Below are 16014 nucleotides of genomic sequence, written 5' to 3'. Positions count from 1 at the left end.
ACTGGTAAATCACCTCTATTAATGAAGTACATGCACTGACTGGCTGTCTGGTAGCACCCCCTACAGTACAGGGAGGAACTACAAGTTCTGTACTACTCCGTACCTGTGCCGGGGTTAGCTGCTCCTTTTGGACATCAAGTAAGGGTGGCTCCATTTGGGACACTGGCCCAGATTTATCAAACTGTGTGAGAGAAAATATAGAGATTTTCCCACAGCCGCCAATCACAGCTCAGCTAACGAGCTGAGGTAAAGTGAAACCTGAGCTGTGATTGGTTGCCGTGGAAAAATTTCTCTATTTTTTCTCTCACAGTTTGATAAATCTCCCCCACTGTGTGTACTGTACAGGACCCTGAAGAAGCTCCTGTCCTCTACATAAACTATTGTTTCCCAACCAGGGTGCCTCCAGCTGTTGCAAAACTACAACTCCCAGCATGCCCAGACAGCCAGCGGCTGTCTGGGCATGCTGGGAGTTGTAGTTTTGCAACAGCTGGAGGCACCCTGGTTGGGAAACACTGACATAGACAGTGATTTACAGCTTCCAGCAGATCTTTTTTACTTTTATATGTAAGGATTTGCTTGATCTGTATTAGTTATCTACTTATTTTTCTTTAACCCCTTAAGGACCAGGCCATTTTACACCTTAAGGACCAGAGCGTTTTTTGAAATTCTGACCACTGTCACTTTAAACATTAATAACTCTGGAATGCTTTTAGTTATCATTCTGATTCTGAGATTGTTTTTTCGTGACATATTCTACTTTAACTTAGTGGTAAAATTTTATGGTAACTTGCATCCTTTCTTGGTGAAAAATCCCAAAATTTGATGAAAAAAATGAAAATTTTGCATTTTTCTAAATTTTGCATTTTTCTAACTTTGAAGCTCTCTGCTTGTAAGGAAAATGGATATTCAAAATAAAACATTTTTGGGTTCACATATACAATATGTCTACTTTATGTTTGCATCATAAAATTTATGAGTTTTTACTTTTGGAAGACACCAGAGGGCTTCAAAGTTCAGCAGCAATTTGGAAATTTTTCATAAAATTTTCAAACTCGCTATTTTTTATGGACCAGTTCAGGTTTGAAGTGGATTTGAAGGGTCTTCATATTAGAAATACCCCATAAATGACCCCATTATAAAAACTACACCCCCCAAAGTATTCAAAATGACATTCAATAAGTGTATTAACCCTTTAGGTGTTTCACAGGAATAGCAGAAAAGTGAAGGAGAAAATTCACAATCTTCATTTTTTACACTCGCATGTTCTTGTAGACCCAATTTTTGAATTTTGCAAGGGGTAAAAAGGAGAAAATTTTTATTTGTATTTGAAACCCAATTTCTCTCGAGTAAGCACATACCTCATATGTCTATGTTAATTGTTCGGCGGGCGCAGTAGAGGGCTCAGAAGGGAAGGAGCGACAAATGGTTTTTGGGGGGCATGTCACCTTTAGGAAGCCCCTATGGTGCCAGGACAGCAAAAAAAAACCCACATGGCATACCATTTTGGAAACTAGACCCCTCGGGGAACGTAACAAGGGGTAAAGTGAACCTTAATACCCCACAGGTGATTGGGAAAATGCTTGGTTTCCCAAAAATGTTACATTTTTAAAAAGGGTAATAGCAGAAAATACCCCCCAAAATTTGAAGCCCAATTTCTCCAGATTCAGAAAACACCCCATATGGGGGTGAAAAGTGCTCTGCTGGCGCACTACAGGTCTCAGAAGAGAAGGAGTCACATTTGGCTTTTTGAAAGCAAATTTTGCTCTGGGGGCATGCCGCATTTAGGAAGCCCCTATGGTGCCAGAACCGCAAAAAAAAAACACATGGCATACCATTTTGGAAACCAGACCCCTCGGGGAACGTAAAAAGGGGTAAAGTGAACCTTAATACCCTACAGGTGTTTCACGACTTTTGCATATGTAAAAAAAAATTTTTTTTTCTCAAATGCTTGGTTTCCCAAAATTTTTACATTTTTAAAAAGGGTAATAGCAGAAAATACCCCCCAAAATTTGAAGCCCAATTTCTCCCGATTCAGAAAACACCCCATATGGGGGTGAGAAGTGCTCTGCTGGCGCACTACAGGTCTCAGAAGAGAAAGAGTCACATTTGGCTTTTTGAAAGCAAATTTTGCTCTGGGGGCATGCCGCATTTAGGAAGCCCCTATGGTGCCAGAACAGCAAAAAAAAAACACATGGCATACCATTTTGGAAACTAGACCCCTCGTGGAACGTAACAAGGGGTAATGTGAACCTTAATACCCTACAGGTGTTTCACGACTTTTGCATATGTAAAAAAAAACATTTTTTTTTACCTAAAATGCTTGGTTTCCCAAAATTTTTACATTTTTTAAAAGGGTAATAGCAGAAAATACCCCCCAAAATTTGAAGCTCAATTTCTCCCGATTCAGAAAACACCCCAGATGGGGGTGAGAAGTGCTCTGCTGGCGCACTACAGGTCTCAGAAGAGAAGGAGTCACATTTGGCTTTTTGAAAGCAAATTTTGCTCTGGGGGCATGCCGCATTTAGGAAGCCCCTATGGTGCCAGGACAGCAAAAAAAAACCCACATGGCATACTATTTTGGAAACTAGACCCCTCGGGGAACGTAACAAGGGGTAATGTGAACCTTAATACCCCACAGGTGATTCGCAACTTTTGCATATGTAAAAAAAAATAAAAATTTTTACCTAAAATGTTGGTTTCCCAAAAATTTTTGATTTTTAAAAAGGGTAATAGCAGAAAATACCCCCCATAATTTGTAACACAATTTCTCCCGAGTACGGCGATACCCCATATGTGGCCCTAAACTGTTGCCTTGAAATACGACAGGGCTCCAAAGTGAGAGCGCCATGCGCATTTGAGGCCTGAATTAGGGACTTGCATAGGGGTGGACATAGGGGTATTCTACGCCAGTGATTCCCAAATAGGGTGCCTCCAGCTGTTGTAAAAGTCCCAGCATGCCTGGACAGTCAGTGGCTGTCTGGAAATACTGGGAGTAGTTGTTTTGCAACAGCTGGAGGCTCCGTTTTGGAAACAGTGGCGTACCAGACGTTTTTCATTTTTATTGGGGAGGGGAGGGGGGGGCTGTGTAGGGGAATGTGCATATGTAGTGTTTTTTACTTTTTATTTTATTTTGTGGTAGTGTAGTGTTTTTAGGGTACAGTCGCACGGGCAGGGGGTTCACAGTAATTTCTCGCTGGCAGTTTGAGCAGCGGCAGAAAATTTGCCGCAGCTCAAACTTGCAGCCGGATACTTACTGTAATCCTCCGCCCATGTGAGTGTACCCTGTACGTTCACATTGGGGGGGGGGGGAAACATCCAGCTGTTGCAAAACTACAACTCCCAGCATGTAGGGTCTATAAGTGCATGCTGGGAGTTGTAGTTTTGCAACAGCTGGAGGCACCCCCCCCTGGCAAAACTCAGCGTTTTGCAACCAGTGTGCCTTCAGCTGTTGCAAAAGCTACAACCCCCAGCATGTACGGACAGCGGAAGGGCATGCTGGGTGTTGTAGTTATGCAACAGCGGGAGGCATACTACTTTGGCTGGGGATGCTGGGGATTGTAGTTATGCAACAGCTGGAGACACACTGGTTTGCTACTTAACTCAGTGTGCCTTCAGCTGTTGCAAAACTACAACTCTCAGCAGTCACCGACAGCCAACGGGCATGCTGGGAGTTGTAGTTATGCAACCAGCAGATGCACCACTACAACTCCCAGCATGCACTTTAGCTGTTTGTGCAAGCTGGGAGTTGTAGTTACACAACAGCTGAAGGTACACTTTTCCATAGAAAGAATGTGCCTCCAGCTGTTGCAAAACCATAAGTCCCAGTATGCCCATAAGTGCATGCTGGGAGTTGTGGTGGTCTGCCTCCTCCTGTTGCATAACTACAGCTCCCAGCATGCCCTTTTTGCATGCTGGGAGCTGTTGCTAAGCAACAGCAGGAGGCTGTCACTCACCTCCTGCTGCTGCTTGATCGCCGCACAGGTCAGTCCCGCCTCCGCCGCCGTCGTCTCTCCTGGGGCCCCGATCCCAACATTAACGCCGGGGATCGGGGTCCCCAGCACCAGGGGTGCACGTCCCGCACCCGCTCACGTCCTCCGGAAGAGGGGCGGAGCGGGTGCGGGAGTGACACCCGCAGCAGGCGCCCTGATTGGTCGGCCGGGAATCCGGCCGACGAATCAGGGCGATCGTGAGGTGGCACCAGTGCCACCTCACCCCTGCAGGCTCTGGCTGTTCGGGGCCGTCTCTGACGGCCCCGATCAGCCAGTAATTCCGGGTCACTGGAGACCCGATTGACCCGGAATCGCCGCAGATCGCTGGACTGAATTGTCCAGCGATCTGTGGCCATCGCCGACATGGGGGGGCATAATGACCCCCCTGGGCGATATGCCGCGATGCCTGCTGAACGATTTCAGCAGGCATTGGGCACCGGCTCCCCTCCGGCTAGCGGCGGGGGGCCGGGAATGGACAGGACGTACTCCTACGTCCTCGGTCCTTAAGGACTCGGAAACGGGGGCGTAGGAGTACGTCCATTGTCCTTAAGGGGTTAATCCTCACCTTTTCCTATTTTTGGATGACATTTTGGTGGCTTCAGAACCAATTACCAGGTTTCCATAGACTTATGGTCTCAACATACAATGGTTTCAACATACAATGGCCGTCCTGGAACCAATTAATATTGTAACTTGAGGGACCGCTGTATTTAGTCTGTAATGTTCAATGTCTTTTGTTTAAGTGGGCCTGTCAGCAGCTAAATAGGGGACAAAAACTCCCATGGTCAGATAGGGCTTCTCATCAGGATTTTCTTTTTTATTTTAAATCTCCATAGTTCATTACATTGTTGAAATAAAAGCCATTTTTTAAATATGAAATAAGGCTCAGATATATCCAAGGGGAGGGGGGGGGGGGGCGTTCCCCAGGACGATAAGAGCCCAAGGTTACCCAATTCATCTCATAGGCAAGGCTGTGATTTAGCGGAGAGGGTCTGGCTAACCCTGGGCTCTTGCCATGCTGGTACATGCCCCCTTGGCACTTAAGCCTTTCTTTCATGTTAACAGAATGGCATATATCTCGGAGCTGGAAAGAACTGTGGAGAGAAAAAGTTAGGTCCGGAATCCTAATGAAAATCTAGTTTTGAATTTAATTCTACCCTTTTAGCTGCTGACAGGTCCGCTTTAATTTTGGTATAGAAGATATACAGTATGTATAAAATCTGTAAACAGCAAACTGCACTTTTCTCTCTTAGTTCAGCCACTTTAAATGACTTGTATCCCATTGTGACCTAGTTTTGGGGTACAACATGATGGCATTGGAAATGACTGCGAAGCCAAAGGAAAGAGACCTCACATTATGTCACCACAGTTGTTGTATGACACATCTCCGCTAACCTGGTCCCGCTGCAGCAGAGACTATATCACCCGCTTCTTGGAGTAAGTTTTAAAAACCTTCCCCTTATTTAAACGTTCCTCTGTATCTTCATATCATGTAACAATGTTTTATTTTCCTTTCTTTACTGATTTGTTTTCATTCTAGACTGCTTAGTCATTTCATCCCAGACTTTGATTTAAATTGTTTTTTTTTTTTATCAAGAGTTTATTGCTTCATCTGCAAATCACTGTGTTCCTGGACAGAAATAGAAATAAAGTTTGTCAATGTAGCAATAATGAGTTTGTTATCTGGTTGATTTTCTTATTAATGCCAAGATGTGTCATCAGCTATTTCCCAGTCTGCTGGTGAGAGTAATCTTATTGTAGTGCTACAGGTTACAGCTAATTGCTAAAAACACCGGAACAAATGTTTGGGTTTTCTTAGGTGGACCTTTTATACCTAGGGCAGTAAACATGACAAGGGGCATCGTCTATGTCTAGAGGAAAGAAGGTTTTACCATCATCACAGACAGAGATTCTTTACTGTAAGAGCAGTGAGACTATGGAACTCTCTGCCACATGATGTTGTGATGTTTGACTCAATAAACAAGTTCAAGGGGGGCCTGGATGTTTTTTTTTTTTTGGGAAAAAAAATACTATAACAAATTATGGATTGTAGATTTATGGGGATAGAACATTGATCCAGGGATTTATTTTGATTGCTCTATCGGTGTCGGGAAGGAATTTTTCAGCTTTATAGTGTGGTTTTGCCTTCCTCTGGATCAACACAGTAGGGTTTTAGGTTGAACTTGGTGGACTCTTTTTTTTTTCAACCTTATTTTACTCTTTTTCCTTGTTCTTCAAACCATTAGCATTGTGGTGGGGGTGTCATCCTTCTGAAGCCAGCCACTTCCATAAGGAAATACTGCTGGCATGAGGTGTGGCATGTGGTATGAGTGAAAGTAACAACAACTTGACTGCCAGAACCAACATTGTTTAGATACCTAGGAAAACTTGCCTCCTTCACATATAGCATCTCAGTGCCATATCTTCACCAGTCAAGTGGAACACATGCTTCTTTTAGGCCACCTTTTTTCATTGCCCCATGGTTCAGCTCTGATACTGATATTATGTAGGCACTTTAAGCAATGGACCAGGGTCAAACAATTTCTTCTTTGGCCAAGAATGCATATAAGATGCATATAAACACTACACAAATGACTGAGAAAGCGTTTCCTATGTCTCAAAATTAAAGCAGGAAGTGTGGCTCACCCGGGAGCGGGCACTATTAGGGTGAATGGGGCATGTGAGTATATATATATATATATATATATATATATATATATATATTATTATTTTTTTTTTTTTTATGCCGGCCTGAGCCCATACACAAAACATTTTTGGGTCCTAACCAGAGGTACAACTTGTAGATTCTGTGCAGCAATGGAAGATATATAACAAGGCCCCATGTCTACCATATGCCATTTATAAAGTAAGTGTGTCCTTATGGGAAAGAGGTGTCTTATGGCGCCCCTGGTGAGACTGTCACCTATACACCTCCTCTGGTTATGCCTCTTGTTATGTCTTAGCAACATCTTTAAAGATTTACAGGAGTTGCCATTTTTACTTGCCAACATGACGGTCTATAGCGTGAGGGTTAATAATTTCTGCTACTACTTACTTACATGGCTGCATGGATGGTTTCAGCGCTTAGTATTCTTAGTGTTATGGAGGTCATGTGGTTCATTAGTTACACGACGGTGATCTCCTATACAGAACATGTAATATTTAACTAACAAGGTTGCTGACACCTTCTATATAAAGATATTTAAACATTCATTTCATCAGGATTTTTATCCATTCTGTGTAATTTTGTTTATTATCTATAAAAAGTGTCTAGAATTCTGATAATTATACACCAGATCCAGCATCTACATTTGTGTTATATGTTAACCCTGTGTACTTGTAGTTTGTTTAAGCAAGGTGAAAAACATTGTAATGATTACATTATGAGATTGACCTAAAGTTTGTTGTACATGATTGTGAGCGAAAAACAGAAATCTGTGGCCTTCCTAAGGCTGTGGTTTGTGCTCTGCAGCTTTTAAAATTCACAAACAAGGGCCATTTGAAGTATATCTGGACAACTAATATATATATATATATATATATATATATATATATATACACTCTTGTACCGGTCTATCTAGAGTAATAGCTGTGGACCGAACAACTATTCCTTCCAATTCCCTGATACACGTGTATGAGTTCATGTATTTTTTATGGATAGGGGGAAAACTACAAACAGACTCCTCTGGTAGTGGCTTAATTCTACAGTGAACAAAAGGATTGGGCATTGAAATTTAACATGCCTGATCTTTCAACCATCATCTGTCGGAGGACCTGGGAGGCCTCCTTACACATAAGTGGAAATTGGATTTGGTTGACTTTTCTCTAATGTGTGGTAGCCTTTACTTTTTAAGTGCCTGTATGTTCCTGATATTACAGTAAATACAGAGAATGATAACCGATTATTGGCTTAGTATAAAGAATGTTATTACATATGCTGCAGAGTGCAGTGAAAAGGTGTTATGGAGGCAAGTCAGCTAAGTAGGGTATGATGTGTCCTTATTACATAGGTTCTAGTATTGCTATAAAAAATGAAGTTGTAATTGCTTCATGGTCTCCTGTGGTGAATACATATGACTTGTAAACATTAATAATAATTATATTTTCTATGTCCATACAAGTATCATCAGCATAATACAAATGCATAAGACATTACGGCAGAGAAAAGTTGTGGCATCATCAGTTTAGTTGCCGAGGCTACCATATGATGCCTTATAGGGTATTCCCAGACTTTATATTGATGGCATAGCCTTAAGATCGGTCATCAATATCAGATCGATGGCGGTCCGACTCCTGACACTCTCATCAACCATCTGATGCTCATGCACTGTGGCTTCTCCAGTTCCTATTGGTACATTGGACCTCAGCAGCTGTACCTGGTAGTGCAGCTCATCCCATTCACTTTAAAATGATGGGCTGTCTTTCATAACATGTATAATTTTATACCAAATGTATAAAGTTATATGTCCCCAGTAAGAAGTAAAAAGGCCTCCTTAATCAGCTTTTTGGCAAGGGTGCTGGGTGTGGGACCCCACCAATAAGATATTAATGGGCTATCATGCACAAAATGGCAAAATATGTTTTGCCAAAGCTACTTGGGGTACTCCCATGGAAAACTTTTTTTTTTTTTTTAAATCAACTTGTGCCAGAAAGTTAAACAGATTTGTAAATTACTTTTATTAAAAAATCTTAATCTTTCCAGTACTTATTAGCTGCTGAATACAACAGAGGAAATGGTTTTCTTTTTGGAACACAGAGCTCTTTGTTGACATCATGAGCACAGTGCTCTCTGCTGACATCTCTGTCCATTTTAGAAACTGTCCAGAGCAGCATATGTTTGCTATGGGTATTTTCTCCTACTCTGGACAGTTCTTAAAATGGACAGAGATCTCAGCAGAGAGCACTGTGGTCATGATGTCAGCAGAGAGCTCTGTGTTCCATAAAGAAAACCATTTCCTCTGTAGTATTCAGCAGCTAATAAGTACTGGAAGGATTAAGAATTTTTAATAGAAGTATTTTACAAATCTGTTTAACTTTCTGGCACCAGTTGATTTAAAAAAAAATAAAAATAAAAAAAAGTATTCCACGGGAGTACCCCTTTCATGTTTTAACAGTAGATGAATTACAGCAGTATGATATAGAAAGAATGGTTGCAACAGTGGGCATAGCTTTCAAGGTACTAGAGGGGAACACATGTTCAATAGCTTTTCCTACTGGAGGACCTTAGATTTCATGGTGAAATCACAGGGACATTCACATCTCACATATGTCATAACTGTCGAATAGATGCAGGTCCCACCACTAGGACTTGGACTTAAGTCAGGAACAAGGTTCCCATAACCCCTGCCACCTTCCGGCCACTGAATTTAGGCTAAAAAGAAATGAAAGAGAGGTGGCCGTGTATATGGATATATAAGTGTCAGAGATGATAATACTCCATAGATGGACACAACTTATGGTATATCTTCCCAAAAACTGATCACTAGATTCTTAATTTCAGAAACCCTACTTTAATATCTGCATATAGGAGATTAATGGCTGGCACTTCAATATACAGGTGAAACAAAAACAATTTGAATATTGTGCAAAAGTCCATTGTATTTCAGTAATGCAACTTAAAAGGAAAACAAGCATGAAGTTACAGTGAGTCGATTCGTCACGAACTTCTCGGCTCGGCAGTTGCTGACTTTAGCCTGCATAAATGAGTTCAGCTTTCAGGTGCTCCGGGGGGCTGGAAAAAGTGGATACAGTCCTAGGAGAGAGTCTCCAGCCCACCGGAGCAAATGAAAGCTGAACTCATTTATGCAGGCTAAAGTCAGCAAACGCAGAGCCGAGAAATTCGTGACAAATCGAATCACTGTAACTCCGCTAATCTCTAACGGATGTGTTGACCCTGGACTTAATAAAGCACAGTGGACCAACACCAGCAGATGACATGGCTCCCCAAATAATATCATATATTGGGTATTTGGGGTTTTCAAGAGTTGTAAGCCATAATCATCATAATTATGACAAATCACGGTTTGAACTATCTTGCTTTGCATGTAATGAGTCTCTTATATACACTGCTCAAAAAAATAAGGGGAACACTTAAACAACACAATGTAACTCCAAGTCAATCACACTTCTGTGAAATCACACTGTCCACTCAGGAAGCAACACTGATTGACAATCAATTTCACAACAGGTGGAAATTATAGGCAATTAGCAATACACCCCCAATAAAGGAGTGATTCTGCAGGTGGTAACCACAGACCACTTTTCAGTTCCTATTCTTCCTGGCTGATGTTTTGGTCACTTTTGAATGCTGGCAGTGCTTTCACTCTAGTAGTAGCATGAGATGGAGTCTACAACCCACACAAGTAGCTCAGTTAGTGCAGCTCATCCAGGATGGCACATCAATGCGAGATGTGGCAAGAAGGTATGCTGTGTCTGTCAGCGTAGTGTCCAGAGCATGGTAGCGCTACCAGGAGACAGGCCAGTACATCAGGAGACGTGGAGGAGGCTGTAGGAGGGCAACAAACCTGCAGCAGGACGACTACCTCTGCATTTATGCAAGGAGGACAAGGAGGAGCACTGTTAGAGCCCTGCAAAATGACCTCCAGTAGGCCACAAATGTGTATGTGTCCAGAAACAGACACCATGAGGGTGGTATGAGGGCCTGATGTCCACAGGTGGGGATTGTGCTTACAGCCCAACACCGTGCAGGAGATTTGGCATTTGCCAGAGAACACCAAGATTGGCAAATTTGCCACTGGCGCCCTGTGCTCTTCACAGATGAACGCCGTGGAGAACGCTGGAGACACCATGGAGAACGTTCTGCTGTCTCCAACATCCTCCATCATTACCAGATTGGCGGTGGGTCAGTAATGGTGTGGGGTGGCATTTCTTTGGGTGGCCGCACAGCCCTCCATGTGCTTGCCAGAGGTAGCCATTAAGTACCGAGATGAGATCTGCAGACCCCTTGTGAGACCATATGCTGGTGCGGTAGGCCCTGGGGTTCTTCCTAATGCAAGATAATGCTAGACCTCATGTAGCTGGAGTGTTTCAGCAGTTCCTGCAAGAGGAAGGCATTGATGCTATGGACTGGCCCTCCCGTTCCCCAGACCTGAATCTGATTGAGCACATCTGGGACATCATGTCTCGCTCCATCCACCTATGCCACCTTGCACCACAGACTGTTCAGGAGTTGGCGGACGCTTTAGTCCAGGTCTGGGGAGGACATCCCTCAGGAGACCATCGGCCAGGAGCATGCCCAGGCATCGTATGGGGGTCATACGGGCACATGGTGGCCACACACACTACTGAGCCTGATTTTGATTTGTTTTAAGGGCATTACATCAAGTTGGATCAAAGCCTGTAGTGTGGTTTTCCACTTTGATTTTGAGTGTGACTCCATATCCAGACCTCTATGGGGTGATAAATTTGATTTCCATTGATAATTTTTGTGTGATTTTGTTGTCAGCACATTCAACTATGTAAAGACGAAAGTATTTCATACGATTAGTTCATTCCTTCAGATCTAGGATGTGTTATCTTAGTGTTTCCTTTATTTTTTTTGAGCAGTGTATTTCACCTTTTATGTTGCATTACTGAAATAAATGAACTTTGCACGATATTCAAATTTTTCGAGTTTTACCTGTAGGTGTACTGTCCCTTTAAACAGCACACTAGATAAGGTGAACATGTTCCTGTAGCTGTCTGCTGGTGGTGCTCGGCACATAGATGTAGACCAGGTGAATTAAACAGGGGCGCCTCTTTGAGGCGCCCCTGTTTAACTGACCTATGCACCTGCTGAGTTCACTTGAATAGAGAAGTCGGATCAGGAATGGTGAGTGTTGTACTTCATTTCTTTACTTCTCTGCATTGTGACACTACTGTAATATCTAACTATGAATATGTGAAATGTTCCTGCTCAGCAAGCAGTCGTGATCCTATGGGATGATTGTGCTTTTTAGGAAACATACTCCTGTTTTCTAGGACTTGTCACATTCTGAATAAAGTTATGCATCCGGGATGTGAACTCAATAGCATTCAGCTTATTTTCTGTTGATTTCCAGCCATATGCTTTTTTATTTGATTTACTTGGATATAAATCTTTAGTGAGTAGGCTACGCACCCCTGAAAACCGTCCGGACAATAGCTGCCCCTGCTTCTCTCCCCTCTGCCTCCCTCCTTCTTGCTTCCTCTAAAGTTTCCAAACACAAACAAGAAGATCAGCCACTTCCTGCCACATCACAATCATAGATAACTGTGAAATATAGCCTGGAAAAATAAAGATCACCATGATAGAATAGGCCCGCTGTGTCACGATGCTGAGGGGTTAATCCTCCGCCTTGTGCAGTGGTTCATCAGTCTTCTCTCCATGTGCTTGCTGAGTTGTAGATCTCTTTAGTTTATTTGCTTCAAACAGATTTTGACACTGACAGTCATGTTGTGTCTCTATTATGTTATCCATGTGTAGATATAAAACAAGTGAAACATGTATTAGAAGAGTTATTGAATATTTAAGCAACAGTATTATTGAACTGGCGCTTATGCCTTGAATCGTCACTGTTATCACTGTCGACATATCAAAAGTTTAGATTGTATTATTCCAGAAACCCGCTGGGATCAGGAGTTACAGCCCTGTGATGGGTGTGGCAGTGCACTCTCCAGCTGTCAATCAAATCTGACCTCTTCACTGCATAAGGCTATGGAGTGAAAAGGTCGGAACTGCTGGATGACTGACTTATAAGATGTGATCAGTGCGATCTAAACTTTTGACATGTCTAGACAATATTTTAAAAGTTTAACCAAATGACAGTAACACTTTATGCTGGCCATATATCTTAAGATAGCCATTGGCCACATGCTTATCAGACAGACAGCAGTCTCTCCCGATCTTGCCCCCATACACATGCCAAACCCAGTTTGGGGTATGCGGCTTCTATACTCTTAGGGTACGTTCACACGTACGCAGATTTGATGCGCAGGATTTAATGCACATGATTTTCTGCTGCAGATTTCAATGTAAGCTAAATGACTGAGCACAGCTTCTAATCTGCAGTCACAAATCCTGCGCATCAAATCTGCGCAGGATCCTGTACATGTGAACGTAACCTTATGGTGGCTGCTCATCTCCTTAAGAATAAACATATTATCCAATTGAAATCCAACATGCTTGAGCCTTCTTAGGAGACAACCATAAACATTAGATTAACTGGTTGGTAATCTGTTGGTTTGGTTGACACATTTTTAATGTGTATGGCCAGCTATAGAGTATGGTCCCAGTCCCACAATGTTACCATATGCAGATGAAGTCAAACCCACATGCAGTGGCCAATGGCTGCACAATTTTGCTGTTAATACCCCGGTTCAGTTGAACTGACAAGATCATACAGCAGCTGACCTCTGTATGTGGTTGTGGATTCATCCACATGTGGTAGCTGCAACATGTCATTGCACCCTTAGACACTGACAATAATCATATCCCCTGTGCAATATTATCAAAATCTGGATACATAACCTTTTTAGTGTACAAGATGCATGGGGTTGGGAAATGCTAATCCAGATAACCATTTGGCCGCTGGGAACCCTGCAATCTCCAGAACAGGGTCTTGACTCTCCGGTACTCCCATAGACGGTGTCATGTTACCTAGGACTAACACAGTGTGCCCTGAGCTTACCATGAACCCATTTTCCCTGCCTACTTGCATAACCACCCTAAGCAGCAGCTCTACAACTGGGCTCCAGCCCCTCTGCTGAACTAAAGTCAAAGTCAAAATAATAACCATATAGATCAGGACTGACAGGTACTGGATCACAAGACTAAGCACAAAGACAAACAGGTCTGAATGCGAGTCAAGATACATGTTCAGGTTACAGGATGCAAGATCAAAACCAGACACCAGGCCAGGGGCAAAGCAACGTAATGGATCAGAACCTAACTATGGAGGGATCCGAAACACAAACAGATATAAATATGAGTCAAGAAACAAGTTACTAATACAGATACCAAACTAGACAGGGCTAAACCGACCATAGCACATACAGAATAACTGGACAAACAGAACTAGGCTAAAAGCTAAATAAATGAATCAAAACTACAAAGGCCACGGTTAAAACAAAGTTACATGTATAAATAAACACAGACAGGGGTGACATTAAATCTGAACTCAATCAGAGTAGAACTGAAAAACAAGAGCCAAGCTAGAAGGCTGGGGAGGATTTAAATACCCCTCCTCAGCTGCTGATTGGTCCGCGACTGAAACTCTTACCTGACCAGAGCATAACATGCACAGCCAGGCCAGGTACGATTGTTACAAATGGTGCATTTAGCATATGCCATCTACCCCTCCATGTAGTGGGAAGAGTTGGGCCCCTGTTCTGGATATCGCAGGGTCTCCGTCAGTCTCACCCCCACCAGAGTCAGAGTGTAAGACACGATTATTATTATCCGCACAGGTTTGATATCTATTTCCTAGTTTTAATCCTTAAGTACCCTCTGCAGGTCATGTATTGAGGATTACTTTAAGATTGTTCAGGTATATAATTACTGTCATTCATTACCACAGCAGTTCTCTCTAAAAATACTTTATACATGACCTGTGGGAGGTATTTGAGAATGGCCACTGCACCCTTTAGTCACTTAATACGATTATGTTGGTATGACGTCTTCTAATTTTCTTTGTGTTTCTCTGAATTTACTTCAATAGTCGTGGATGGGGTCTTTGCTTGGATGATCCACCTAGTAAAGAGTTGCTGGATTTTCCTTCTGTGCCTCCAGGAGTCCTGTATGATGTTGGACACCAGTGTCGATTACAATATGGATCTGGTTCCACCTTCTGTCAAGACATTGATGTAAGATAGATATTGATAGTCAGCTATATATATTTTTTTAATGGATACATCAGGCACAAAAAAAAAAAAAGCAGAATAGATCAAAGCGCAGTTATCCTTTATAATATACCAATATTGTTAGAGAAGAAAGATGGGAGAAAGGTTTCTTACCCAGGGAAAAAGATGCTACAGATGACACTCCCCTCATAGTGCTAAAGTAAAAGTAAGAGTAACAGTAACCGGCACACACGGACTGGTTAAAATAACCAACAGGAAAGTTTAATATCCATAAAGTTACACACAGACAATGCGTTTCGAGGGGCGGAACCCCCTCTTCATCAGGTCCTTTGAGAGGACCTGACAAAGAGGAGGCCCGCCCCTAGAATAGCATTGTCTGTGTGTAACATTATGGATATTAAACTTTTCTGTTGGTTATTTTAACCAGTCCGTGTGTGCCGGTTACTTTCACTTTAGTACTACGAGGGGAGTGCCATCTGTAGCATCTTTTTACCCTGGGTAAGAAACCTTTCTCCAATATCTGTGTTGAATAAATACATAACATTCATTTGATCATTCATTGATACCATTTTTTGGATATTACCGGTATGACAGGGTAACAGTTGTGGCATAGTTGGCATCTCAACACATACAGATTATGATTACCTGTCAATTGTCTTTTAAGCTCTGACTAAAAGCAATAATGTCTTTATATTGACTATCCTATCTTACTCTTACAGAATGTGTGTAACTCACTCTGGTGCTCTGTGGGAACAACATGTCACTCTAAACTGGACGCTGCCGTGGATGGAACCACCTGTGGGGACAATAAGGTATGAAGTGGACACACAGAATCAGACACTGGGTTCACAGCATTTTGGTCTCTGTTTTTCATACATATCTGTCTGGTTTGCAGTGGTGCTTTGGTGGTGAATGCATCCCAGTTGGACAGCGTCCAGCTGCTGTAGATGGAGCATGGGGATCCTGGAGTTCATGGTCATCTTGTACGAGAAGCTGTGGAGCTGGTGTGCAGAATGCAGAGCGGCATTGCAGTAATCCATCGTATGTAAATATTTGTGCTTTTTCAATATAATTTGTCATAGTGCTGGCTCAATATCATTTGTCATCTCTGTAAAGGTGCCCATACACCTTAGACTAAAGTCAGCTTTCGGCAGGTCCAGCTAACTGTCTAGAGTGTCTGGCAATG

General features: G+C 42.5%; 1 protein-coding gene and 1 long non-coding RNA gene across 3 annotated transcripts in view; one reads left to right on the top strand and one right to left on the bottom strand.

The window, feature by feature from the left end:
• The window catches only part of ADAMTS7 (ADAM metallopeptidase with thrombospondin type 1 motif 7), a 96451-nt gene that overhangs the window by 21144 nt on the left and 59293 nt on the right, over positions 1-16014 (top strand). For both annotated transcript variants that reach the window (XM_056571576.1, XM_056571575.1), the window contains exons 8-11: positions 5283-5426; positions 14687-14831; positions 15548-15640; positions 15724-15869. In XM_056571576.1, coding sequence (XP_056427551.1) covers positions 5283-5426; positions 14687-14831; positions 15548-15640; positions 15724-15869 — 528 coding nt within the window. The remainder of the gene's footprint in view (positions 1-5282; positions 5427-14686; positions 14832-15547; positions 15641-15723; positions 15870-16014) is intronic.
• Positions 12046-14800, bottom strand: LOC130368250 (uncharacterized). Its single transcript, XR_008892388.1, has 3 exons — positions 14679-14800; positions 12274-12431; positions 12046-12177 (listed from the first exon to the last, which is right to left on the bottom strand). It is a non-coding gene; the product is annotated as an uncharacterized LOC130368250 (long non-coding RNA).

This window comes from Hyla sarda, chromosome 4, assembly GCF_029499605.1.
Source record: "Hyla sarda isolate aHylSar1 chromosome 4, aHylSar1.hap1, whole genome shotgun sequence".
In the NCBI taxonomy this organism is placed as follows: domain Eukaryota; kingdom Metazoa; phylum Chordata; class Amphibia; order Anura; family Hylidae; genus Hyla; species Hyla sarda.
Note: the sequence above shows the minus strand (reverse complement) of the source record. Positions and strands in the feature narration are given on the sequence as shown.